Source organism: Doryrhamphus excisus, chromosome 10 (assembly GCF_030265055.1).
Source record: "Doryrhamphus excisus isolate RoL2022-K1 chromosome 10, RoL_Dexc_1.0, whole genome shotgun sequence".
In the NCBI taxonomy this organism is placed as follows: domain Eukaryota; kingdom Metazoa; phylum Chordata; class Actinopteri; order Syngnathiformes; family Syngnathidae; genus Doryrhamphus; species Doryrhamphus excisus.
Window position 1 is genome coordinate 4,955,868 of NC_080475.1, and position 27,994 is coordinate 4,983,861.

The window sequence follows — 27,994 nt, forward strand, 5'->3', positions numbered from 1 at the left end:
TACATGTGTGTGTACGTACATACATACATGTGTGTGTATGTACACACACACACACGTATGTATGTACACACACATGTATGTACGTGTGTGTATGTACATACGTACATACGTGTGTATGTACGTGTACATACTAACCCCTATGTGTACGTACACGTACGTACGTACGTACGTACGTGTACGTACATACGTATGTACGTACGTACGTGTACGTACATACGTATGTACGTACGTACGTGTACGTACATACGTATGTACGTACATACATATGTACGTACATACGTGTACGTACGTACATACATACGTGTACGTAAAATTCTGTACTGTCCTTAACTGTCAAATGTTGAATAGAGGTTCGCTACCAATGAAGGTGAAAATGGGCTGGATGGACAAGAATGAGACAAATGTGTTAAAAAGGTGGTGTTTAATTCTCAGTGCAGCCATTTAGAAATAACAGCAGCATAGCAAAACAAGAAACCCGATGCTAAACACTAATGTTGTCTGTCCAAACCACAAACCAAACAACACTACCGACCCCTTCCGTTTTCTTGTACTTTGTACTACAATCATTACTGACAGACAAACAGAACCTTTTTCATGAAAGCTTTGAGCTGTGAACAAAGTGCTGGTGGAGTCAAACAAGTAAACAAAACACTTCATTAGTCTTTTTAACATTTGGTACAAGAGTGCTCCATTTAGTCAAATATGTCTTGTCTTTGGCTGGCATTAGCATCCAAGCTAACACTAACATGATCAAAAAATGTAAACTGTAATGAAAGGTGATATTCATATTTAATGTCTTATATTAATTTTTGGGGGGGGGTCTTAGGTTCTTGATTTAGGAGAGAAAAACAATGAAAGTGCGGTGGCGAAGGAAATTGTGCAAACTTAGCACATTTAATGAGTTGGAAACTTCCAGGAAGTTGGAAACATTCCATGGGAGGAAGTGAAAATGAAGAGAATTTAAACTGGAAATCGACAAAATCCAAAGTCTGAGTTCCAATCATGCTAGCTGTTATCGTGCTATAATTACTAGCGTTGTAACGTTAGCACAGTGTAGTACATAGTACTGTACACAGTACAGTATGAGAATAAAGTCATACATTTACGAGGAATGACGGAACTTTTTCAAGAAAGAAGTTGTAAATGTACAAACAGAAAAGTCGTCGATTTGTCATAAATCATACGTTTACATTATAATCCGTGCATTTAAAGTCGTAAATTGAAGTTGGAAATGTATTTTTTTTTTAAATAAAAATTTTAAATAAAATTTACAAGAATAAAGTATTACATTTATGAGAAAAAAAAGTAACATTACCACAATAAAGTCATCAATTTACGAGAAAAAAGTAATTATTGCCACAAATTCTCAAGAAATTCACAAGAACAAAGTCGTTAATTATGTCGTCAATTTACAAAAAGTCAGAAATTTAAAGTATTAAATTCACGAGAAAAAGTCATGATATTACCACAACAAAGTCGTGAATTTATGAGAAAAATTTCAAACATTTGAGGAAAAAAAAAACGCCTTAATATTACAAGAATGTCATAAATTTACTAGAATAAAATTGTCATAAATTAATGATTTGGGAAAAAAAAGTATAATAATATATCATTTTCATTTAAAAAAAAGTCTTATATTTACAATAAAAAATGGTAATACTACAAAAATAAAGTAATAAATCCACGAGGAAAACGTTGAAATTTTCTTATTTTTTTCTTGTAAATATACGACTTATTTGTCCATAATTTCCAGCTTTGTTCTCAAGTATTGTTTTTTTTCCCGTTGTAACAGGCATGCGCAGAGACAGCTATGAAAAAAGGCGGGACTTAAGGCGGGCCTTGGGCAAAGGTAACATTATTTTATTTTTTCTCATAAATGTACGACTTTATCCTCAAAATCTGCGATGAAAAAAGTAGATTTCCAGTTTATTCCCATTCATTTCCCATGGAAGGTTGTGTGCGTGTGTGTGTGTGTGTGTGTGTGTGGAAATACCGTATGTGTAAAAGCAGTGTTGTCAAATCACGTCTTGATTGACAGCAGCAGGCAGCGTATTGCTCAGGGCGTCCGTGCAGCTGAGCATTGTGGGTAAACGGCCGCGCAGCCGCCGCCTTCCTCGGGTGCCATCTTGCTGCTGGACGCCCGGGCCCAGGGAGGGGTGTTTTTGGGGTCAGATGATGTTCTACCTGCGTCGTTCTCAGTCGCTGCTCTTCTTCAGGACAGAAGGGGTGGAGTCAGGGAAGGGCCTTAAAAAAAAAAAAAAAGATAAACTGTGGAGAGTGGAACATTTAGTGCAACGTTGATCGGCGGGCAGGATTCGAACCTGATTCCTTGCTGAGGCCAGCCGGTCTGCACCGGCGTCGGCGCCGCAGAGCTGGGGCTCATCAGCATGGCGCTGTAGATGTTGGCCGCCACCACCAGGATGCACAGGAGGATGGGCCCCATGATGGCGCCCTCCAGGCCCAGGTAGTAGGCTCCGCCCGCCACCGCCAAGCCTGTCAGGTAAGGGTGACCCCCCCTGAACAGACACACGCCGTCCCCGTTACAATAGTCCACTTTATGAGAGCTCATACGAGTCTTGACAAATACTAACGCTCGCCGTGAGATGTTACGCAAAGTGTACCTAATGAAGTGTCCAGTGTTTGAGCCGCTCACCCGGAGATGTCGGAGTAGATGGCGGTGTCAACAAAGTAGGTGGGCAGCAGGTGGCAGACGAGGAGCAGCACGGCCTTCACGCCTTCGCCCTGAGCCAACCAAAGGTCACACATGGCCGGCACGGCCGCCCAGTACGTCCCCAGAAAGGGCACCGCCCCCAAGATGGCGGCCAGAGCTTTTTTGGAAGATGAGAGAGAGAGTGAGGAGAGGAATGACGAGAGCGGGACAGCGAGAGAGAGAGAGACGCTCACCTGAAGGAATGAAGACAACGTTGATGCCAAAGATGGTGTGTGTGAGCCACGTGTACAGGAAGTAGAAGCACGCCATCTTGAGAGAGGCATCGAACACGCCTCTAGCAGATACACACAAACATATCATTATTTCATTATTTGTTGTAAACATATTCTTTCAAATAAAGCCTTTCATAATAATGGTGATTTCTTCAGTATGTATATACGTATATACACATACATACGTACGTATGTATACGTACGTATACGTACATATACTACATACGTACGTATACGTACATATACTACATACGTACGTATACGTACATATACTACATACGTACGTATACGTACATATACTACATACGTACGTATACGTACATATACTACATACGTACGTATACGTACATATACTACATACGTACGTATACGTACATATACTACATACGTACGTATACTACATACGTACGTATACGTACATATACTACATACGTACATATACTACATACGTACGTATACTACATACGTACGTATACTACATACGTACGTATACTACATACGTACGTATACATACATACGTATACATACGTACGTATACGTACGTATACTACATACGTACGTATACGTACGTATACGTACGTATGTACGTATATGTACGTACACATACATACATACACGTACGTACATACATACGTATACGTACGTACGTACACATACATACATACGTACACGTACGTACGTACACACGTACACATACGTACGTACACACGTACACATACGTACGTACATACGTACACATACATACGTACATACACATACGTAGGTACACATACATACGTAGGTACACATACATACGTAGGTACACATACATACATAGGTACACATACATACGTAGGTACACATACATACGTACACACATACACATACGTACGTACACATACGTACGTACACATACATATATAGTAGTAGGTATGCTTTCCTAGTGAGTGTATGTTGCTGAATAATAACATGAAGTCAATAAGTCAAATGCGATGCATATTCTTAGTGAATGATGATGATAAAAATGCGGTCACGCATGATAAGAAGAAACATCTCGTACTACCTGATGGCCTCCTCCACGGACTGTCCGATGATGTTGGACGAGGGTCCCGGCTGCGATAGGGGGGTCAGGCTGATGACCCACTTGACAGGTTTGTAGGATTCTCCACTGGAGCTCAGCAGGTAGAAGAGGGTGGTCAAGAAGATCACCTGCACCGAAAAACAGCACATCACTGAGACCTGGTTCACCGGGGGGGGGGGGGGGGGGGGTTCAGTGTGGGGGGAGGGGGGTCTTCTGGTCTACTCACCAGGCTGAGGGCGAAATTGAGCACAGCAGTGCCGCTGTGAAACAACACAGTGAGGAGTGTGGTCGTCGTGGAGATGAGGAGGCCAAGGTTTCTGCTCATCACCACCCAAAGAGACTCCAAGATCTGAGGGACAAGATCATTGACGTTAAAACTACCAGTCCAGGTCCTTCAACTTGATGACTTGGCAGGCAGAAAGGAGCATTGTGTATAAAAAAAACAAAATAAAAACCCTCACTTACAGACCAGAGTGTCTCAATGTTCTCCTGCAGAAAAGAGGCAACGTCCTTCCAGTCCAGGATGTCCCCCAACCAGCTGTTTTGTCTGTGGATGTTCATCTTCTGACTACGAGGGCGACCAGAGTGGGTCACGTTCTACGCAGAAATAGACCCCAATAAGGTGAACATCTGAACTGAGACACAGAAGAACCGCCCCCCCGCCCCCCATTGCTACCTTGACAAACCAGGAGTGGTAGAGTCTGTCCCAAAGTTCCAACACTTGCTTCTCAATCATCGCCGTGTGGTTAGCCTTGTCTCCTAGCATCTTGTGAAGCTGCATAAGAAGAAAAGCGGTTATCCGTAGAAGTCCGCCCCCTAGTGGCCGGATGTGAGCAGTACAGGGATGACAAAGTATGAACCTAAACGGTTGACACTAGAGGGCTAGCATCCGTGCTATGCTTCACTGAAAAAAAATCTATAAAAATAATATTAAATAATCAGCAACATAAATAATAAATAAAAGGTCAAAAAAAAGTTCTCCTCCCATCACATGTGGAAGTGGTAAATTTTTGTCTTAAGTTTAGAAGAAATTAATTTGAGTTAGCTTCCTATCCCTGCAGGATAAGAGTTGTGTATGCATTTGCATACTGTGAAGCTGACTATAGGGGTGCTATTTCATGTCTGCAGGGCTCTAATAATGTTAAAAACGTACTTAGAAAGTCATAAAAGTCAGGTTTTCTATGTTTTAACTATGAAAATATTCCTTTTATTAACATTAAATTCTATATTGCGGAAATTAATTTATGGGTCTTGGGTGTGGAATCAATTAACCGTTACAAACGAGGGACGACTGCATCAGTTTAGAAGAAATTAATTTGAGTTAGCTTCCTAGCTAGCAGCCGTGTCCAGTCCCTGCAGGATAAGAGCTGTGCATGCGTTTGCATTCTGTGAAGGTGACTATAGGGGTGCTATTTCATGTCTGCAGGGCTCTAATAATGTTAAAAATGTACTTAGAAAGTCATATACTGGTTTTCTATGTTTTAACTATGAAAATATTCCTTTTATTAACATTAAATTCTATATTGCGGAAATTAATTTACGGGACTTGGGTGTGGAATCAATTAACCGTTATAAACGAGGGACGATTGCATCACACACTCACACAATTACTCAAAAAAATATACCAACTTTTTGCGTTATCCACTCTCGGCCGTGCTGATAGACGTTTGTGGCGGCGGAATTCAAGGCCTTCTGGACCACACGAGCTTCTGGAAGCAAGCTGGAGAAGATGAGGATGATGATTCTTACAGCACGTCGCTCACAGATTTTTCAGAGGTGACGAGAAACAACAAGACGGCCCCGGCCTACTTTGCCCATTCCGGATGGTTGGAGACGGTCTCGTTGATGAGATTACTGGTGACCTCGATGATGTGAACGCTCTCGTGATGAACCTGGGAGCGGGCGAGCGAGGCGACGTCACCCAAGAAGCAGGGATGGAAGGGGAAAAAAAAAAAAAAAAAGGAAGACAAGACGTACCATGGCGGTGAGCAGCAGCGCCGCCAGGAGGGTCCCCGTCACCAGGATGATGATGATGAAGATGCTGATGATTTTATCCAGGGAGCGCTCCAACCACACCACCATCTGCACAAGGCACACAGAAGAAGGGGAGAGGCGGGGAGAGGCTTGAAAACACAAAGGGATAGAGCAAAGTCCATTTCAGATGGAAAAGCTGCTTGCACCTAAAAAAAAAAAACCCTGGACTTAAAAACCTGGAGCTAAAGAAGCTAAGGAGCTAAAGCAATAACACACACACACATCCTTGTGCTTCGGCATTGTGGGGACATGCAAAAAACAAAGTGAAGTTGTTTACATTTTTTTTGGTGTGTTTTGCTTGTGCAGCCTCACAAAACTATTTTTCTCTTAGGAAATACCAGAACTATAATAATAATAATAATAATAATAACTTTTATTTATATTGCACTTTACATTACAGAAATCTCAAAGTGCTACAAAGGAAGCATAACACGTATACATTCACCTACAGTGAAGCAATAAAACAACACAACATAACAAAAGGTATATATAAAAATAAAAACAAATAAACTAAATGTAATAAAGTAAATAAAATAAATGTTGTATTGTTGTACTGAGCAGCCATGTTGGGGAAATATGCACCGTTGTCATGGCCGTGCTACTGCTCGGTCACAAGAAGCGCCATTTCTGGTTCTATGGTTATTATTACACATTTCCTCTCCAAAGCAACTCAAATAAGGAAGCACTCAAAAGGTAAGGGGGGCGAAAAAAAGAACCCTTCACTTTTGTGTGCCTTTCATACAATTTGAATGCCAAAAATGTCCCCACTTTAAAAAAATGTAAAAAAAAAATTTTTACATTACATTTTACATTTTTTATTAAAAAAAATATTAGGAAAGCAGGAAGTGAACAAATGTAACAGTTACTGATTGTAAAAGTACCAGATGGAGGGGTAGGATTTAATAAGCTTTGCTTCTTCCTACTCCTTTTGGACACGTGGAACTGGGAACTGATTATGTGATGCATTCAATTGTAATCTGAAATAAAACCATTACCATTACCATTATGTGTCAGCCCCCTGCTAACTGATGAATGGGGGTGTATGCAAGTCACACACAGCCAAGCCAAACCATCACAGCAAAGACAATTAAGGAGCAATGGGAACTACAAGGAAAAAAAAAGTCTCATCTAAGTCAAAAGGATAAAACAACATGTAGACGTGATGGATTGGTTAAAGCCAGTCCAAGCGTGTGCCTTCTCTCTCTCTCTCTCTCTCTCTCTCTGTCACTCACTCACTCACTGCTTCTCCATTGTTGATCATGTGACACACACTTAGCTAGCAGTCTCTCTCATCACTGCATCATTACCTGCTTGTTAAGCCAATGCCACAGCTTGGATGGAAGACACAAAGAGACATTGGGAAGATTATTATTGGAAAGGTTTGCACCCCCTCCTCCTCCCAACCCCGTGCAACAAAACAACAAGAAAAGGACAGTGTGGGCAAGCCAGGGGGTCTCTACAGGTGAGGTGGGGTACTATCCTTATATACTCCTCACTAATAGACGCCATGATTACAGTAGTATATACTACTCACTAATAGACGCCATGATTACAGTATTGTACTCCTCTTCACTAATAGACGCCATGATTACAGTAGTATATACTACTCACTAATAGACGCCATGATTACAGTATTGTACTCCTCTTCACTAATAGACGCCATGATTACAGTAGTATATACTACTCACTAATAGACGCCCTGATTACAGTATATACTCCTCACTAATAGACGCCATGATTACAGTAGTATATACTACTCACTAATAGACGCCCTGATTACAGTATATACTCCTCACTAATAGACGCCATGATTACAGTATATACTCCTCACTAATAGACGCCATGATTACAGTAGTATATACTACTCACTAATAGACGCCATGATTACAGTAGTATATACTACTCACTAATAGACACCATGATTACAGTATATACTCCTCACTAATAGACGCCATACCCCAATTAATCATTGCTTGTGTCGTACATTTTCAAAGCAATAACCACCTTCAATATCACAAAACGGTAAACAAAATATACATTATTTTTTTTTCTTAAAGGGCAACTGCGCTTTTTTTTTGCCCATCATTAAAATCCTGAAACATGAACACATATTTCGAGAAAACGAGTTTATATGAGCGAGCTAGCAACAGGCGTCACAGGAAATACCTATTTTGATGCTAAAGCCCTCACAATAAACCTCGACAAAGCGCCATCAGTGTCCCATGTACATAAGTCTTATATCTTGGGGCTCCAGCCATATTGAATATAAGACCAACAATGAACAAACGTTACCTTCGTGTCGATACGCAGTAAGAACTGAGCCACGCCTTTAATAGGACCCGGCAGCAGGGCCTCCTCTCTTTCCCGACCGAACCGTTCCAGCACCGCCCACCATGAGGACAGCGTCCGCGCCGCAAAGCTCTTCAGTCCAAAATGGACCACCAGCTTCTTCATCACCCACACTGAAACATCAACACAGCTGTGAGGAGGACATCTTGGACAGACGGCGTCATGTCATGTCATGTATGTTTATGTTACCGGCCACGGGGATGGGAAGGAGCTGGAGGATCCAGAGGTTGAGCCATACCTGGACCAGGACTATGGCCCAGACCAGCAGGATGAAGTAGATGTCGCTGGCCTTCTCGGAGGGCTTCTCTTTCTGGAAGAGGCCGGTCGGTACTGGGCGAGAGGTCTGAGGGTATCCGGGGGTGGTTGGGATGTGGTCTACTGAATCTTCACCATCTTAGGGGTGGAACACACACAAGAAACGGAATAAGTTCTGCTTCTTCACTATTTGCTTTAAGTATAAGGTAATACATGTACAAGTTGTACATGTACAAATTTCTCACCTGTTGCAGATACTTTGCCGGACTGCGATTTTGGCTGAAGTTTACCACTGGAAACGGCCATGTAAAACGTGCTAGCAGCAAATGACAACACCTGTCCTGACAGCTCTCCTAAGTGTTGGTAAACAGAAAGAGAACTACTCAAAACACTCATACCGACAGCCGTGTATATATATATATATATATATATATATATATATATATATATATATATATACACACATATATGTATCATGAGGATAAGGGGTAGAAAATGAATGAATGAATGTGTATTATTGTGATAATGTGACACTTTTGTATTAATAATGCTTATTATTGCTTTTCCCACTGCGAAAAAAATTATATATGAAAATATTTATGAAATATATATATATATGAAAAAAATCAGAAAAATAAAAATATAGATATGAAAAAATACATATTTTTTAATTAAATATATATATGAAAAAAATCAGAAAAAATAAAAAAATATATATGAAAAATACATATTTTTAATTAAATATATATATGTGAAAAAAAATCAGACAAAATAAAAATATCTATATGAAAAAATACATATTTTTAAGTATATATATATATATATGAAAAAAATTTCAGAAAAATAAAAAATATATATGAAAAAATACATATTTTTAAATAAATATATATATATGAAAACAAATTCAGAAAAAATAAAAATAAATGAAAAAAAAATATATTTTTTCCCAGTAGTAAACTCAATAATAAACATTATTAATCCAAAAGTGTCACATTTTCTACGAGGGTCGCGGGGGGTATGGGTGCTGGAGCCTATCCCAGCTGTCTTCGGGCGAGAGGCGGGGTACACCCTGGACTGGTGGTAGCCAGCCAATCACAGGGCACATCTAGACAAACAACCATTCACACTCACATTCATACCTATGGACAATTTGGAGTCGCCAATTAACCCAGCATGTTTTTTTGGAACATGCAAACTCCACACTGAGATGGCCGAGGGTGGAATTGAACTCAAGTCTCCTAGCTGTGAGGCCTGCCAACGAACCAACAAACCGTGATAACCGAGGGTATTGTAACTGTATTACTTAACCAAGTCTTACCTCTGCCAGGGACGGGTGGTTTCTGTTGGGAGCCCACAACGAGCAGCACAAGCACCAGCACAAACAGTGGAACCTTCCACGAACCCGTCAGAGACACTACACAGACATCAAATACTATTAATTCATCTGAAAAAATATTTAACAATAATGTATCTTGTATTGCAGGGTGCCCTTTTTAACAATTCAACCCCTCAAAAGGTCAAAACTTCATAGCAGAATTCCCCCCACATGTGCTAAAAATAAGAAGGGAGGGGGGGTTTTCTCATGTTACACTGCATTTATTCTGCATGTGTTCTTTTAGAATCTCACCAATGTAGAAGAGCAGGGTGGTCCACACAGGCAGAGCAGCAGTTCTCAAGTAGCCTTCAGTGCTAGGACTCCACTTAAAGCCCACTGCCAACAAATAGCCCACAACCACTGTGCACACCTGATAATAAAAATAAAAAATAAAAAAACAATGACTGAAATTTGCCATAAATTTGCCTGCTTAACTTACTTTATATACTCCCGATTATTCTAAAAACATATTATCCAAGATATTATTGCACGGTTTATTGCACGGTTACTGTACAGGATTTTTTTTAGAGCAGTTTTTATTATAGAGTCTGACAGCTGCAGAACCCGCAACCACACTGGCTGGCATCCATTACGCTCATACATTCATATATTTGTATATTTACATTCATATACAAATATATATTTTATATATACCACCATGAATACTTTAAATACGGTTTAAAAACATGACAAAATGCATGTCTCTTATGACAAACCAAAAAGCTGTGTTTGTCTACCTTTTTTTTTATTAAAGGGGATCATTTTTGTCCATTGTATTGTGTTGTGGACTCCTATAGAGCAGCTACACACAATAACCAGCACAGAAAGTGTTCTAGTTCTTCCATACTGGCCCATGTTCACAAAACAGTCCAGTGTAAAATGCAGATTAATACAAATTAAAATGCATTTATTTTGCTGATAGGGAATCAGGAACTCCAACCGCTTGTGCCTGAAGGTGGCGTCTTTAGGAATTGTAAACAAATGCTTTCTTGTAAGAGCCATTGCTAGTAAGTAAACAGCAGAGTTTATATATAAGGAAGTCCACCCCTCTGTGACATCACAAAGGGGCTGTTTTACCACGCCTTTTGAAATGGAGCGTTTTGAGCCGTCCCAAACTTTTTTAAGGCTCACTTCCAAATGTGCAAACCTTGTTATCTGAACTTTTGGCATCATGTAACATGAGAATACTACATTCTAAATACATTTATAGGTCAGAATAGTAGAAAAGGCATAACAGGTCCCATTTAAGGAGCTACTTTATTCACTGCTGTGCTATTTTTGTTGATAAAAATAATGTTTTTATTGCTTAAAGTAGTATTTAAAAAGGTATTTCTTGACATGTAGATCAACACATGCAAAACCTTCATGTATTTGACTATTATTTGCCTTACTTTATTTACTTTTCATTAAGTTTGGCTGCTCAGTCTATGGTGTGGTGTAGTTTAAAAAAAACTTTATTTTGGTAGTTGTCATTGTTGACATTGTTGCACCAATGCAGTGCTCAAAAAAGTAATTTAGAGGAAGTTTCTCACTTTAGCTTGTTAGCTAACTTTAGCATGTTAGCTTGACTTGAAAGCACATGAATAAATGGTTGTTTGTGAAGGGATGGAAGTATTACACTGCATAAAAATGGAGTTATACACCACTGTAAAACATACTGCTGTTTACTATCTAGTATATAAATATAGTATTTATTCTATATATAATATATACTATATACATTGTCAGTGTCAACTCACCCACACTGCGTGGAAACAGTCCAGCACGGCGGCGATGATGCCACAGAGGTAGCCCAGTAACACCTGCATCCCGATAAAGCTCCATGACAGGTAGAGGAGGTAAAGCAGCGGCGCCCCGGCTCCGATGACCAGCAACAGGGTGAGCTTCTCCACCACCTGCCTGCCCGTTGCGTCCACCACGTAGTTGACACACCACACCGGCACCAGCAGAGTCCCAACCACGATGGGCGTCCCCGTGTCCTGTAGACCGCTGAGCCAGGATCGCCCAAGCCCGGCCAGGGAGTGCTTGAAAGGGTGGAGGAAGGTACCGCACAGCACGGCCCAGAGCAGCGGCCGGAGGAAGGCTTCCAGGATGAAGTAGACCAGCACCGCCGCCCCGCAGCAGATAGCCACAAAAATCATCGCCCCGGTGTTGTAGAAGGCCTGTTTGATGTTTTTGTCGAACTTCAGCGACGACGGCTGGGTTAGAAGCTGGCTAACCATTCCAACGGCCGGCTGGACGCTCTCGGAGAAGGAGACGGAGTGATGCCGACCCGTGCCAGCGGCAGGGTCCGGCGACGAGTCCTCCTCGTCCGCCATGTTTCCCTAACCTCTTTTGCCGCGTGAGAAAGAAAAACTGTGTCGTTGCCTCGACGACGTGCATCATGGGAAATGTAGTCGTAACCACACCCGTTCCCTTATCCACTCATTTTAATCATTTTAACCATTAAAAAAAAACATACACATTTACTATAATTCATTAATTATTGTATTAATTAATAAAGTATGTATCTAAATAGTTTGGGCACATATATTTTCTGTATTAATTATTAACTTACATATTTTTTACAGTATTTTTAAACTCTAATAACAGCAAGTAAAGCCTGCATAGCAACTGATGACAAACAATTCACTATGTGCACGGAGTGATGAACAGGACACATTACAGACTATCATAACATTTTTATTGTAATATTCTAATAGTATTATGTAGGCATCATGTATACTGTATTAATGTGAGTTATTGCAGTTATTATTTCAGCTATAGCAGCCTCTCTCAAAAAGTAATAACCCCCATGTCTGGCAATGTGTAGAATGTATGACGTGCCATAAATTGAGGTCTTTTGCAAAGTAAATACACATTGATATTCATTAAAAAAAAATATGGCGAATCGGAGAAAATGAGTGATGAAAAAGGATTCCGGCTGTGACTGGTTCATTTTTTTTGTCCTGGGTCAAGTTCATCACGAGCCAGTGAACATTGGCCATCTGCTCTCTTTTTTGCTTCTCAGTGGGGATTTCCGAGCGCATGCGGTGATTTTATTTACTTTTTTGCTTTTTTTGAATAAAGCTTCATAATAACTGGCCTTTTTTTAATGTGAAGTCAGCATCTGGCAACCCTAAAATGTACTATAGTTGTGATATATTTAGTTTCAAGTATCTGATACGGTGTTTTTCGAGAAAAACTAAATGGCAATTTCTTTTTATTGCTGCTACATCTTCTCCTCCTCTTGTTGTTTTGTGCGTCACGGTGTTCCCATCAGCAAGTAGAAGGTGAGGGCTACTATGAGGAGTAAGCAGAGCGGGGAGTTGAAGGTCTGGTAGGCAGTGGAAGGCATGAAGATGTCCTCGTATTTGTAAATACTGATCATACGCTCGCTCACTGGCGGACTGTCGATGTCGTGTCGGGTGATGGAGCCTGCGGGAGAAATGAGATGATGATGTCACGGGCGACCAAAAAGGCAACAAGAACCCTCACGGCTGAACGCTGACCTTGTATGGCAGGCCCCCACGCAAACAGGTAGTACCACGACAGGTGGAGGTCCACGAGCGTTTCCTCTCGGGGGACGTACAGAGGGCGCTTGAAGCGGCAGGTGACGCGGTTGTTCTCGAAGATGCCCTCCTCGTCTCTGGCGGGGTTCCTCTTGATCTCCTTTGCCCACTGGCCCACGTTGTAGAAGTGGTGGATGCGTACGCGGCCATTATCGTCATGGACGCAGCCCATGACGTCGTCGCCGCCCTGTGGAAATTAGCAAGGAGCATTAAACCTCGCAAACCATCCGTCCCCTGCAAAATTAGCTTAATTTCCTGTGAAGTGATCCCATATTTTTTAGTGCTTTATACCCAAAATAAATCCCAATGATGTGCATTGTTTGCTAGCTTATTCTAATTTATTTTCTCTTATTACAGCACACCGTAAAGAGAAAGAAATATGCGTTCATATTTCACATAAGGATCGGGAATGAGGGGAAATTTTGCCCATCATCCACAATCCTAATGTGAGACATAAACACACTTTTATGTACATTCTAAAGATATAAAAACAGATAAAAAGAGATAGCACATAATGGGATACGCCTAGCAGTGTCTATTATCGGCGTCTATGAAAACATTTCCAAATGTTTTTTATATAGATGCTGTGACCGTGTAGTACTTACAGTATACTTATAGTATTTTGGCCATGCTAAGTATTAGCATGCCTCGGTGCATTGATTTCACATAGCAACGCAGAAACAAACGGCTTACAGCTAGCGTTAACTTTTGTAGTGGTCTGAGGCGTTGTGAGCTCGACGTTGATGCGCTGCAGGCGAATCGGTGATGAAGCTCGTCGCTAGCTAGTCGCTAGCTGGCCAGTAATGTAGTTCAATCAGCGTAATGATAATAATTGTCACTGTAGCTTGGTTGTACGCATGTCACATCATACGCAAACGGACACTATTGGAGCTTCTTGCAGTGTTTTTCAAAAGGCTGAAAAGGCAAACTAAGTGTCTCTTTTTATCTGTTTTTATATCTTTAGAACGCACAGAAAGGAGAAAGATGTGTGTTCATGTCTCATATAAGGATTGTGGATGATGGGCAGGCAGACGAGTTGACAACACAAACGGGTTCCATGGCTAGCACACGCCCAAGTTAGCGTGTTTTTCACTTAATGACGAATATTTCCGCCACCACTTTGCCTGTACAAGCTGTACACTGACTACTCTACAGAGTAGTTACTTGAGAAGATACGACATTGGTGAAATGTTAGCGGCGTAGGCGCTCCTCTATCGTCTTTTTCCCAAGAGAGCTGACCTCAGATCAGCGCCTCACCATTTTCTTGTCAGAGGAGAACCCGACAGCCACCCAGCCGTCAGTATCGGCGCTCATCTCAAATTCCACATCAGTCCCGATGCGACGGTAACTCAGGAAGTAGTCACACGTCTCAGCGTCGCAGCCAGGCTTTCCATACCTGAACACACACACACACACGTCTGTGCAACAGAAGAATGGTCATGTGACACTTGCTGCTTTGCTCTTACCTGATGCATCCTTTGGTTACGCCACAGTCACTAACTTTGATTTTGGCAAACGGGTCCACTGGCGGGGCGGTGGGGAATGGATAACCTGTAAAAATATGAAAAACTATTGATGAGATCACAACGTCCTGTTCTGTACTGCTCTACTAAAATTAACAAAAACAATTTTGTTAAGCAATAATTATTTCAACAAAAGTAGACAGGTGCATAAATTTGAGCACCCCAACAAAAAAATGACATCAATATTTTAGTAGATCTTCATAGTGCTATAATAAATATATATATGTGTTCATGTTTCACATAAGGGGGCGGCACGGTGGTCTAGGGGTTAGCGCACAGACCTCACAGCTAGGAGACCAGGGTTCAATCCCACCCTCGGCCATCTCTGTGGGGAGTTTGCATGTTCTCCCCGTGCATGCGTGGGTTTTCTCCGGGTACTCCGGTTTCCTCCCACGTTCCAAAAACATGCTAGGTTAATTAGCGACTCCAAATTGTCCATAGGTATGAATGTGAGTGTGAATGGTTGTTTGTCTATATGTGCCCTGTGATTGGCTGGCGACCAGTCTAGGGTGTACCCCGCCTTACGCCCGAAGACAGCTGGGATAGGCTCCAGCACCCCCGCGACCCTCGTGAGGAAAAAGCGGTAGAAAATGAATGAATGAATAAATGTTTCACATAAGGATTGGGACTGATGGGCAAAATACCCAAAAAGGTGCAGTTCCCCTTTAAGGTTCCTGGTGACAAACAGACAGGGGTACCATTACTGGACACCCCTGATGCACATCCATGCAGAGAAGGGGGTCTGGGGTAGGCACCCTGGGGGGGTGGGGGAGCTGGCCTGGGTGCTGAAAGACCCCCTTACACAGGATATACTGTACTACTAAAACATTGATCTAGTACTTTAAGAGAGTACTACTCACCATCATCAGACAGATATCTGGACTCTAAGAACTCAGAGGCGAAGGTGCTGTAAGAGTCTTTATGGTGCTCCTGGTGGCCCGGCTCTCCGTGATCTCCGTGGCCGGCCCGCAGTGCTCCCTCGTCGGTAGGGCTCGGGGAGACCTCCCGCCATCCACTACCGTGGATGAGCAGCGTCCACAGGACAAAAATCATGACCACGTTATTGTTTTTTTAAAACAAAAAGAAAGTCGAGGACAAAATTGGTCATAAATCGAAGTGAATCCTCATTTTTCTCCGATTCCCTTCGCAGGTGCCCATCTTCACCGTTCCGTCATCCTCGATGGCTGTTTATTAGCAGGATCATTACAGGGGGGAAATGGGGGTGCCTCTGTGTTAATTCGGGGATATTCACGCTAATCCAAAGCTAATCTGGCCGTCTAATTTACACACAGAAATCTAAATCCTCTTTGGAATCACAGTCATGATACACACTGAAGATGGCTAATCACGATGTGTTTTTTTTTCAAATCGAGATAGAATGGTTTCGTCCACTCCGTCTTCTCCATGATCTGCCTGTCAAACATGGCCGCCAATGAAGAGGAAAAACGTCATCAGACACAGCACGGTGTATCGATTTGTCAACGGTTATTGGACAATATGTGAATTATCATTGATAATATAATAATAATAAATATAATGTTGTACACCACTGGGAACTACAAGCACAACAACTATATTTGGCTATGGACAACGATACAATAAATGTAAGCTAGCATGGTTAGTTTTAACTTAATAAGTTGTTAATAATAACAACAATTCATAATATTTACAGTAGATAATACATAACACACATTGAATATTTCTTCATAATTCCACCTGTAAAATATGTGTAATGTTATTATTATTGATTATTAGTTTTAATTGTGTGCAAACCTGAGCAATAATTGACTGCTTTCCACTTATTCTGTCGGGGTTGTTGTTCACCATTTTGCCACACGATGGCGGTATAAATCCATGTTATTATATGAGCTTCCTGTTTGTTCTTTTAATTGTCGTGTTGAAAATAAAACCTTAAAAACGGTGTAATATTTTAAAATGTATTAATGTTAAATTGACACGACATTTGTGATTGTCACGTGACATTTACACTTATGTAATACCTCACTTTTTTTCTGCCTCTTAATAGAATGCACTGAATTGTAGACTCTTCGCTTAGATATTTATACAGTTCCATTAACATCCTGCAGGTGGTGCTAAAGCCACGCATTGTGGAAGAATGCAACACAATCAGGGTCGCTTTGTTTTGTTGGTTTAGTTTGACCGTACCACGCATGTCTACTTAGGACATATATACATACATATACAAGACCCATGACCTTTGACCTTGCCGCCACGCGACTCCACGGACACAAATGAGCCAGTTCCTGTTCTTTCTATTACTATTTCCACATATATACCACCAAAACACCCACCCCCAACCCCTTTAAACACCGTCCACCCAATTAACATTCTGTGTAGGGGCGATGCTTATAATGAGGAACTCTGGGCGTAGCAATCTTATCTTAATAGCCTTAAAGGGCCGCTCATTAACACATACACACACACTCCCTCGCACATCATGCCACGGACACGGCCAAGGAGTGACAGGAAAAGAGAGTGAGCAAGGAGTTTGATGGAAGCAGCAGGAGAGGGAGGGGGGGCGCTGGTGGTGATGGGGTGGGCCGGCCTGCTAAATGTCAGCGGTGTGTCTCCTGGGCCTGAGAGACGACTCGGTGACAGCAGAACAATGGCCGCCGGGTCCATTCGCTCACACACACACACACACACATACAAAAGCTTTGAGTGCACGTGCCCGGGAGTCTTCGTCAACTTGACCGTAAACACACCACGCACGTACGACAAACATGCACACGTGCGTCATGTTGAAGCACCTGCAAATTCACCTGTAATGCTCTTTCTTAGGAACGTAACACCTGAAATACTCCAACAGCGGGGAGGTGCTGAAGTCAGAATAAGTTCAGAAAAAACTACAATTTTACAAGAAAAAAAATGTAACATGAGAAAGAAGATTTATGATGGAAAATAACATAGATTTTACGAGGGGGAAAAAAGTCAAAAAGTTGTGATTGTTCCTGGAAAAAGTTTACAAGACGAAGAAAGATGCGACGTTAAAGGAGAAAATACATTTATGAGGAAAAAAGCCATGGTTTTTACAAGAAAAACATGCAATATTCAGAGAAAAAGGAAAAATATATCGCAATATTGTAATAAAAATGTCAATGTCATGTTTATGTGGAAAAAAAATCTTATGTGAAAATAATATTTCACAAGGAAGAGACAAAAAAATAGTTTATGAGAAATAATCATTGGGAGAGATAAACTATGAATTTAAACATTAGGAAATTAGATTAAAACAACACATTGTAAAAAAGTACTTCATTTTATTATGTAATAATATAATTAAAATTAATTTAAAAATAAATTCATTTTATTATTATATAATTTATTATTTTTATCAATGGAAAAAATAACTTGATTGTATCAACTTGGATTTATTCAGGAACTAATGACTAAGGAATATACATTTAGAGTAGTTACTGAAAAAATAATGTCTAATTATTGACTTAGGCACATACATTTAGAGTAGTTATTGGGGAACTAATGACTTGGGCATATACATTTAGAGTAGTTACCGAGGTAACTAATGTGGAATTAATGGCTTATTGCACATACATGTGGAATAGAGTGGTTATTGAGGAATTGATGACTTATGCACATACATTTAGAGTAGTTATTGAGGAATTCATGACTAAGGAATATACATTTAGAGTAGTTACTGAAGATATAATGTCTAATTATTGACTTAGGCACATACATTTAGAGTAGTTATTGGGGAACTAATGACTTGGGAATATACATTTAGAGTAGTTACTGAGGACTAATGTGGAATTAATGACTTGGGCATATACATTTAGAGTAGTTACCGAGGAACTAATGTGGAATTGATGGCATATTGCACATGCATGTGCAATAGAGTGGTTATTTAGGAATTGATGACTTATGCTAATACATTTAGAGTAGTTACTGGAGAATTCTTGACTAAGGCATATACATTTAGAGTAGTTACTGAAGATATAATGTCTAATTATTGACTTAGGCACATACATTTAGAGTAGTTATTGGGGAACTAATGACTTAGGAATATACATTTAGAGTAGTTACTTAGGACTAATGTGGAATTAATGACTTGGGCATATACATTTAGAGTAGTTACCAAGGAACTAATGTGGAATTGATGGCATATTGCACATGCATGTGCAATAGAGTGGTTATTTAGGAATTGATGACTTATGCTAATACATTTAGAGTAGTTACTGGAGAATTCTTGACTAAGGCATATACATTTAGAGTAGTTACTGAAGATATAATGTCTAATTATTGACTTAGGCACATACATTTAGAGTAGTTATTGGGGAACTAATGACTTAGGAATATACATTTAGAGTAGTTACTGAGGACTAATGTGGAATTAATGACTTGGGCATATACATTTAGAGTAGTTACCAAGGAACTAATGTGGAATTAATGGCTTATTGCACATACATGTGCAACAGAGTGGTTATTTAGGAATTGATGACTTATGCTAATACATTTAGAGTAGTTATTGGAGAATTCTTGACTAAGGCATATACATTTAGAGTAGTTACTGAGGAACTGATGAGGTACTAATGACCATGGCATACAAATTTAGAGCAGTTACCGAGGAACCATTGAAGAACTAATGAGGAACTAATGAGAAGAGTAGTTACTGAGAAATAATAAAGAACTATAGTGGATTTAACAACTAAAGCACATCCATATAGAGCAGTTATTGAGGAGCTAATGAAGAGCTAGCTAGCAGCATACACCTAGCGAGTGTGCGGTGAAGTGTTTCTTCATCTTTTTTTACCTGTTTTTATATCTTTAGAAAGCACAGAAAAGAGAAAGCCATGTGTTCATGTCTCCTATAAGGATTGCAGATGATGGACAATATTCACCCCAAAAGTGCAATTTTTTTAAGGCAGTAATGCTACAGAGATGAAAGATAGGAGCAACAAGTCATGAGAAATCATGAGAAAAAAAAGCGTGGTATTACATGGGGGGGGGGGGGGTATTTTACAGGGAAATAGAGCGATTTTTCCCAGGGTGGGGGCTTTTTATCGGCTGTGTAAAAGGCCTCCTGAATTGGATTTGTATGGACACATTTGTCAAGTACTTCTTTTTACTTTTTTGTACGTTTGAGTCAAATTCCAAATGTTCTCTGGAGCCACCATTCATGTTTGTTTTTTTTTTGAATGGACTTTTATGGATCTCATAAATCATAAATCAACGTGGGGTCCAATACTTTGTAGTCTGAGAGATACACGGCCTTGTGGGGACGAAGAACTGAACCTTTGTTTCTTGTTCCTTCTCTTTGTGCTGGCACATTACGTTGGTAAATCTGACGTTGGACCCCCCCACCCCCCACCCCGTACCCCCCCAACCTCGTCTTTGAACATCAGACAGGCGCTAGATCACTTATTGACTCCACTTGGAGCTATTTCCTCTTGTCTAACGCCCTCCAATAGTCACAAGGTGGGCCTGTGATGCAGCCGCGAGCCCCCCCCCCCCCCACGAAACCCAGCCCGAGTGCTTCATTTAGGATGTGTCAGTGCCCTCTCCCAGCTGTGAGGTCTGTGCGCTAACCACTAGCCGTGCCGCCCGCCTATTATTATTATTTTTTTAATCATATTTAAGCAGATTGTATTTGTTTTTGACCTAAATTTTCAAGCATAAAAGCGACTAAATACAAATACAAATACAAGGCAAAAGAAGCATTGTAATTGTGAATGTAGTATTCTACATTGACCACTAGGTGTCACTATTTTTTTCAGTGAGATGAGCAGCAGACGTGATTGCCAGAAAAGGCATTTATTGCATGTTTAAATATGTACCATTAATGGAATATGTATATATTTTTATTTATGTGGCCACACAGCTAGGCGACCCCGGGTTCAATTCCACCCTCGGCCATCTCTGTGCGGAGTTCTGTGGGTTTTCTCCGGGTACTCCGGTTTCCCCCCGCATTCCAAAAACATGCTAGGTTAATTAGCGACTCCAAATTGTCCATAGGTATGAATGTGAGTGTGAATGGTTGTTTGTCTATTGTTTACCTCTCGTCTCAAAGACAGCTGGGATAGGCTCCAGCAACCCCCATGACCCTCGTGAGGGTAATGTATGTTAGCTGTGTCTTTTGTATCAGAATGCAGATGTCTGTGGGGTTACGTCGTGGTGGTCTTTGACCAATGCACCGCACCCACTTTGTAGTGACGTACTGCTGTGTTTTTTTAGGTGGAGTACGTGGAAGGGACCGCTTTGGTGCTAGGGTTTGAAGACCCAATGGTTCGAACCGACATGAGAACATGCAAACTCCTTCTTACCAAATCGTAATGAGAAAACGTTCTCCGTGAACACGACTCTTTCTCTCCCTCTACATATAGACACGGCAACTGGCCGGGGGCCTTAAGCAGTGATTATAGTGTTGAGGAGTGGGAGCTGGGGGCCGCGGCGTCATTAGTCTGGTTAATCAGAGCCTTGCTCCAGGTTAAGCCTCCGCAGCCTCCAGAGACAGCATGATGAGCAGATAGCCGTGCCCAGCCTACAGTGCTCAGGTCTGGGCCCCGGCAGCTCCCTCGGCCCCTTGCCTGCTCCAGCCAGTAATCTATAACTCCCTCCCCCTGGAGCACCGTGTCAAGGCTCAGCCGGCTGGACAACACTGACACATGATGCATGGTAATAAGACACACACACACACACACACACACCTTCCTCTACAGCAGCAATGCTCACTCAGTATCCATTCAGGGTGGACAGATCGATCCAAGTATGGATAGAATTCGTATGGATGGGATCGATACTAGCATGATGAGATCAATAATTGTCCGTTTTCTTCTATGTTATTGTTGATACTGTTATCAATACTGTTGATACTGTTACATTGTCTTATATTGTTGTGTGTACATCCACTAGATCCCCTCTATTTGCGATCCAGGCCCCCCTCGCCCCCCAGGAATGAAAAACAAATGGCACTCAAAGAAAGCCATATCTTTGTCTACTTTTGATGCTGGAACATGTAGGGGCGTTACAGCATCAGGTAACATGCAGGGGCGTTACAGCATCAGGTAACATGTAGGGGCGTTACAGCATCAGGTAACATGTAGGGGCGTTACAGCATCAGGTAACATGTAGGGGCGTTACAGCATCAGGTAACATGCAGGGGCGTTACAGCATCAGGTAACATGTAGGGGCGTTACAGCATCAGGTAACATGTAGGGGCGTTACAGAATCAGGTAACATGTAAGGGCGTTACAGAATCAGGTAACGTGTAAGGGCGTTACAGAATCAGGTAACATGTCGGGGTGTTACAGAATCAGGTAACATGTAAGGGCGTTACAGAATCAGGTACCATGTAAGGGCGTTACAGAATTAGGTACCATGTAAGGGTGTTACAGAATCAGGTAACGTGTAAGGGCATTACAGAATCAGGTACCATGTAAGGGCGTTACAGAATCAGGTAACATGTCGGGGCGTTACAGAATCAGGTACCATGTAAGGGCGTTACAGAATCAGGTAACGTGTAAGGGCGTTACAGAATCAGGTACCATCTAAGGGCGTTACAGAATCAGGTAACATGTAAGGGTGTTACAGAATCAGGTAACGTGTAAGGGCATTACAGAATCAGGTACCATGTAAGGGCGTTACAGAATCAGGTAACATGGAGGGGCGTTACAGAATCAGGTAACGTGTCGGGGTGTTACAGAATCAGGTAACATGTAAGGGCGTTACAGAATCAGGTACCATGTAAGGGCGTTACAGAATTAGGTACCATGTAAGGGCGTTACAGAATCAGGTAACGTGTAAGGGCGTTACAGAATCAGGTACCATCTAAGGGCGTTACAGAATCAGGTAACATGGAGGGGCGTTACAGAATCAGGTACTATGTAAGGGCGTTACAGAATCAGGTACCATCTAAGGGCGTTACAGAATCAGGTAACATGGAGGGGCGTTACAGAATCAGGTACTATGTAAGGGCGTTACAGAATCAGGTACCACGGAGGGGCGTTACAGAATCATGTAACATGGAGGGGTGTTACAGAATCAAGTAACATGGAGGGGTGTTACAGAATCAGGGGTGATACTATGTTCCCGTAGTATAACTTTTTTTTCAAAAGTTGTACAAAAACCAAAACTTTATTTTGTTTTATTTCTCATATCAGGACTGATACATATTTTTTTCTTTAATATTTATATATTATAATATATAATATTATATTATAATTGATATTTTATGCATGCTTACTCCAAAAAATCTTAATTGTATTGTGCATTTATACATTTTATTTCCTGGAGACGCAAATAGCATGGACTCAGTGGAATACCCGGTGCGTCGGTGTCTCCGCCCCGTGCCCTAGTAGAGCATTTAATGCTCCAAAGCCAAGTGACCTTGCCTCCATGTGATGTAATTCAACATCCGAGTGTTTAAGTACCGCTGTCCAAGCCCTGCCGCGCTAACCAGCTCAGCAGAACGCCAGCATAATGACCACCGGGACTCACTCACAAACAAACTCCCAAGACGCGAGGGCCTCAGCTCGGCGGGGAGTCGCATTCCAGCGGCCGCCGCCATTGGCCGGCTCCCTCTCCGCGCCGCGTCCCCTGTGAGCTCATTAGCGCCAATCACAACCGCTTCCTTGCGCTGCTTTACACGCGCCATCCATCGCCACAAAATGACTCTCTCCATCAGGATACGGCGAGAAGGGAAACGGGGGGTTTAAGTGCAGGTGTGTTTAAAGGACGGGGAAGGTCAGAGAGCCCCCCCCCCCTACAAATGTTTCCCCAGGGGGCATAAGAGTGTATTCAGGTGATGGAGTGGGCGGCCAGGGAAGGGGGTGACCCAGATGGGTGGGAGTAAAAATGAGACGTGAGGAGAGAGAATTTTTTTTTTTTTTCAATGGCTGCAAACAAACACAGGAAGCACCCCTGAGAACCAGCAAAATGGGACAAGACAACAAAGGACCCCCCCACACACACACACCCCCGCATCCTCCTCTCAGTGAATAGATCCGTCCATCTATTGCTTTTTTTTTCCTCACAATCAGCCTCTCATTACAACACACACATTTTAATACACTCGTTCATGTACACCAAACCTGTCCATCACCCTCCTTTTTTTTTTTTTTTAGGTGTGTCCCAAAAGAACCCGCATCACCTCCCATAACGCAAACACACACACACACACAAACACACACAACGTGCATGTCAGTGAGTGTGTTGGCCAATTAGCATATTCATGATCATTGCCAGCCTCTTATTGTTTGCTCGCTCCATTAATCTTCATCTGCTGCTTGCCGACGTGACAGCTCAATCTAACAGCCGCACACACACACACACACACACACACACACACATTAAGACACATAATGCAGCGTTAACATAACACCAAGAATCAAAGAAGCATTGTTTCTCAACACACACACACGTCAAAGTGATGATTGACATCCAATGCAATGCGGTGTCACACCTGTGGTCTGTTTCGACGAGCGCCTCGAGGCCACAGGTGCAAAGGGATGGGAATGGCACACACACACACACACCCTCGGACTCGAACCTTGGATGAAGAAAGTCCCCGCTGACAGTTGGATCACAAAGATGCAGCAGCAGGACAGAAAGAATGGATGCGCTCGGTCTCTCAAATGTTAATGTGTTTGTTTAAAAGGCGGCGTGACCGACTCGTTTGCGGCAGATTAACGAGCGAAATGAGCGCTTGGAAGACGGCCAAGTTCAACGGGAGGTCTGTTCCCCTGTCGCCCGACCCGCACCCTCCACCACCGCCCACCAGGATTGGGCGGATTTAGTTGAGTTACTGTTTATTTTTTAAATGTTTATTTTTTTCTTGTGTGTTATTCTCATCATAATCAAATTACAGTCGACTCTCGTTTATCGTCGTTAATCGGTTCCAGACCCAACTGCGTATTTACAAATACAATATTTTCATCATTAGAGCATGGAATACCTGTTTACAACCTTCTAAATCCGGGGTCTCAAACTTGCGGCCCGAGGGCCAAATGTGGCCCGCAGGATGCCAGTTTGAGGCCCCCGCCTTAATAGTATGGTTTAATGTACCCAGAAATGACATCTCAAAGCTGCAGACACAATTGACGCCATTTTGCCCCGCCCATACGCGAGCTAGCGTATATTATTTTTTCTGTTTTTAATAAATTATATATATTTTTATTTATTTATTTATTTTTTTAGGAAAACCTGACGCAGCCTAGCCTCACCCAGACCCTAGCTCCAGCGGCCCCAAGTAAATTGAGTTTGAGACCCCTGTTCTAAATAGTGTTTAACTTTATTAGAGCCCTCTAGACATGAAATAACACCCCTACAGTCACATTTAGAGAAGCCAAAAAGTTACCACTTCCACACAAAATGGGAGGAGAACTCATTCATTCATTCTCTACCGCTTATCCCCACAAGGGTCGCGGGGGTGCTGGAGCCTATCCCAGCAGTCTTCTGGCGAGAGGCGGGGTAAACCCTGGACTGGTGGCCAGCCAATCACAGGGCACATATAGACAAACAACCATTCACACTCACATTCTATACTATATTCATACCGATGGACAATTTGGAGTCGCTAATTAACCTAGCATGTTTTTGGAATGTGGGGAAAAACCCCGGAAAAAACACACAAACGCATTGTGTAGTTAGCATTGTGTAGTTTATCATTCATGGAGAAAAGCAAATATTAAATAATATTTTTATGTATGAAACAAGACTCCAAATTGTCCATAGGTATGAATGTGAGTGTGAATGGTTGTTTGTCTATATGTGCCCTGTGATTGGCTGGCCACCAGTCCAGGGTTTACCCCGCCTCTCCCCCAAAGACAGCTGGGATAGGCTCCAGCACCCCCGCGACCCTCGTGAGGAAAAAGCGGTAGAAAATGAATGAATGAATGTATGAAACAATACCATTTGTTTGTGCTGTGAAATTATTTCTTCCAGGGCCGCAAGTGGGGCCCCGTTTTTGCACAAGGGGACGCATTCTCAACAAGCCGGCCCGAGGTAGGACAGAAAAATCAAGTTCTGCTTCCTCGCCCCCCCCCCCCCCCCCCCCCGTCTCAATTAGTCCTGGGGGAGCCTTGACTTTTCCATCCTGATTTGTGAGCGACAACAAGCAGCGTGTCAAATAATGGAGTGAACTTTGAGACCTGACGGCTGACGAAGCTAACGCCTGTCAAGAAAAGAAAGAGGCGACGACGTGACGGATAATAACTCATAATTATATTGCGTATTGTACATGTAAACAATGCACACAGGAAGCACATCCTGCTATTGGATTGGCTATTGTGTGCATTCTGTGTGTTTTTTTTTTGCTGGTAAAAATATATAGTCTTATTAATAAAGCTACTGTGAGTTAAATATCGGGAGCTTTACGATGTTTTAAACTGCAACATACAACGCAGAACACGTCGTAAGGCGTCTCCTTCTCGGGCTATAAAAGTTATTTTTTGTGGACGCTCCGGTGTGTAAAATATTCCACAATCAGAGACCATAAATGTTTTTATTATGATCTTCCACAGAGCATGGACTTTTATTCGGTGCTAGTAAATCATTCCTGGGATGCCACATATCTGACTTTGTTTGCCTTTGCGGTTGTGAGGGATGCAGTTTTCCCATTTATGGGGAGGAGTTTAGTGTATTTGGATAGTTAAAAGGGGGGGGGGGGCAGTAAAGAATGAAATACAAACATTCTGCATTTAAAAGCGCGTTTGAATGATGAGATGTGAATACAAATGGAGATCATTTTTTTACTTTAGCGCAGGTGCTGTCATCATAGTGATGTTGGGAATTCCTGTCACATGCACGGAATGTGAAGGCGGCTCATGTTTTGTTATATTTAATATACACTATACTGTATGGATGCCGGGCTGCACGGCGGTCGAGTGGTTAGCGCGCATACCTCACAGCTAGGAGACCAGGATTCGATTCCACCCTCGGCCATCTCTGTGTGGAGTTTGCATGTTCTCCCCGTGCATGCGACCACCAGTCCAGTAAAAAGTTACCACTTCCACACAAAATAGGAGGAGAACTCATTCATTCATTTTCTACCGCTTATCCTCACAAGGGTCGCGGGGGGTGCTGGAGCCTATCCCAGCTGTCTTTTGGGCGAGAGGCGGGGTAATCAATCACAGGGCACATATAGACAAACAACCATTCACACTCACATTCATACCTATGGACAATTTGGAGTCGCTAATTAACCTAGCATGTTTTTGGAATGTGGGAGGAAACCGGAGTACCCGGAGAAAACCCACGCATGCACGGGGAGAACATGCAAACTCCACACAGAGATGGCCGAGGGTGGAATTGAACCCTGGTCTCCGAGCTGTGAGGTCTCCGTGCTAACCACTCGACCGCCATACCGCCCTCGTCACGATACAACTTTTTGAAATAATCATTTCAAAAATAGGGCAGCACTGCGGTCTAGTGGTTAGCGCGCAGACCTCACAGCTAGGAGACCAGGGTTCAATTCCACCCTCGGCCATCTCTGTGTGGAGTTTGCATGTTCTCCCCGTGCATGCGTGGGTTTTCTCCGGGTACTCCGGTTTCCTCCCACATTCCAAAAACATGCTAGGTTAGCATGTGGTTAGCATGCGCGCTAACCGCTCGACCGCCGTGCCGCCCTAGTCACGATACAACTTTTTGAAATAATCATGTCAAAAATAGGGCGGCACGGCGGCGGTGTAGTGGTTAGCGCGCAGACCTCACAGCTAGGAGACCGGGGTTCAATTCCACCCTCTCTCTGTGTGGGGGCGGCCGTCTGTCTCAACCGGTTATGGCGGTTGACATGCCCACTTGTTTACACAGAAAACTTAGCTACCATTTGCGGTTCATGCAAGACGTAAAGTTGTGTGCTGCAGTGAAATGCGTTCAGGTGGAAACAGTGGTTAGGCTAAACCAATGTTCTGTCGCATTTGTCAAAGTTGTT

The 27,994-nt window shown here is 42.2% G+C and overlaps 3 protein-coding genes across 8 annotated transcripts in view; all 3 read right to left on the reverse strand.

Moving 5' to 3' along the window:
- Nucleotides 1–391: 391 nt before the first annotated feature.
- On the reverse strand, nucleotides 392–12,354 carry tmem245 (transmembrane protein 245). Of its 3 annotated transcripts, XM_058084467.1 has the most exons (18): nucleotides 11,756–12,354; nucleotides 10,269–10,386; nucleotides 9,960–10,055; nucleotides 8,887–8,994; nucleotides 8,576–8,779; nucleotides 8,330–8,499; nucleotides 7,345–7,368; nucleotides 5,981–6,085; nucleotides 5,813–5,895; nucleotides 5,633–5,723; nucleotides 4,680–4,778; nucleotides 4,469–4,600; nucleotides 4,230–4,352; nucleotides 3,986–4,131; nucleotides 2,905–3,005; nucleotides 2,654–2,828; nucleotides 2,322–2,516; nucleotides 392–2,244 (listed from the first exon to the last, which is right to left on the reverse strand). In XM_058084467.1, exons 1-18 carry the CDS (start codon nucleotides 12,332–12,334, stop codon nucleotides 2,196–2,198), a joined length of 2,598 nt encoding a protein of 865 aa, XP_057940450.1. In that variant the 5' UTR covers nucleotides 12,335–12,354; the 3' UTR covers nucleotides 392–2,195. The 3 variants fall into 3 exon arrangements, with proteins under 3 accessions (XP_057940450.1, XP_057940451.1, XP_057940452.1); XM_058084468.1 differs by lacking the exon at nucleotides 7,345–7,368; XM_058084469.1 differs by lacking the exon at nucleotides 392–2,244 and having other exon boundaries at nucleotides 2,377–2,516; nucleotides 2,622–2,828.
- A 193-nt stretch (nucleotides 12,355–12,547) lies between these two features.
- On the reverse strand, nucleotides 12,548–16,814 carry LOC131137023 (DOMON domain-containing protein FRRS1L). The gene is made up of 5 exons (XM_058084501.1): nucleotides 15,951–16,814; nucleotides 15,034–15,118; nucleotides 14,825–14,963; nucleotides 13,508–13,754; nucleotides 12,548–13,433 (listed from the first exon to the last, which is right to left on the reverse strand). The coding sequence occupies exons 1-5, from the start codon at nucleotides 16,141–16,143 to the stop codon at nucleotides 13,261–13,263; spliced, it is 837 nt and encodes a 278-aa protein (XP_057940484.1). The 5' UTR covers nucleotides 16,144–16,814; the 3' UTR covers nucleotides 12,548–13,260.
- The window catches only part of alg2 (ALG2 alpha-1,3/1,6-mannosyltransferase), a 98,590-nt gene continuing 86,556 nt past the window's right edge, over nucleotides 15,961–27,994 (reverse strand). For all 4 annotated transcript variants that reach the window (XM_058084487.1, XM_058084488.1, XM_058084486.1 and 1 more), the window contains one exon: nucleotides 15,961–16,105. The gene's annotated coding sequence lies outside the window, so the exon portion shown is untranslated. The remainder of the gene's footprint in view (nucleotides 16,106–27,994) is intronic.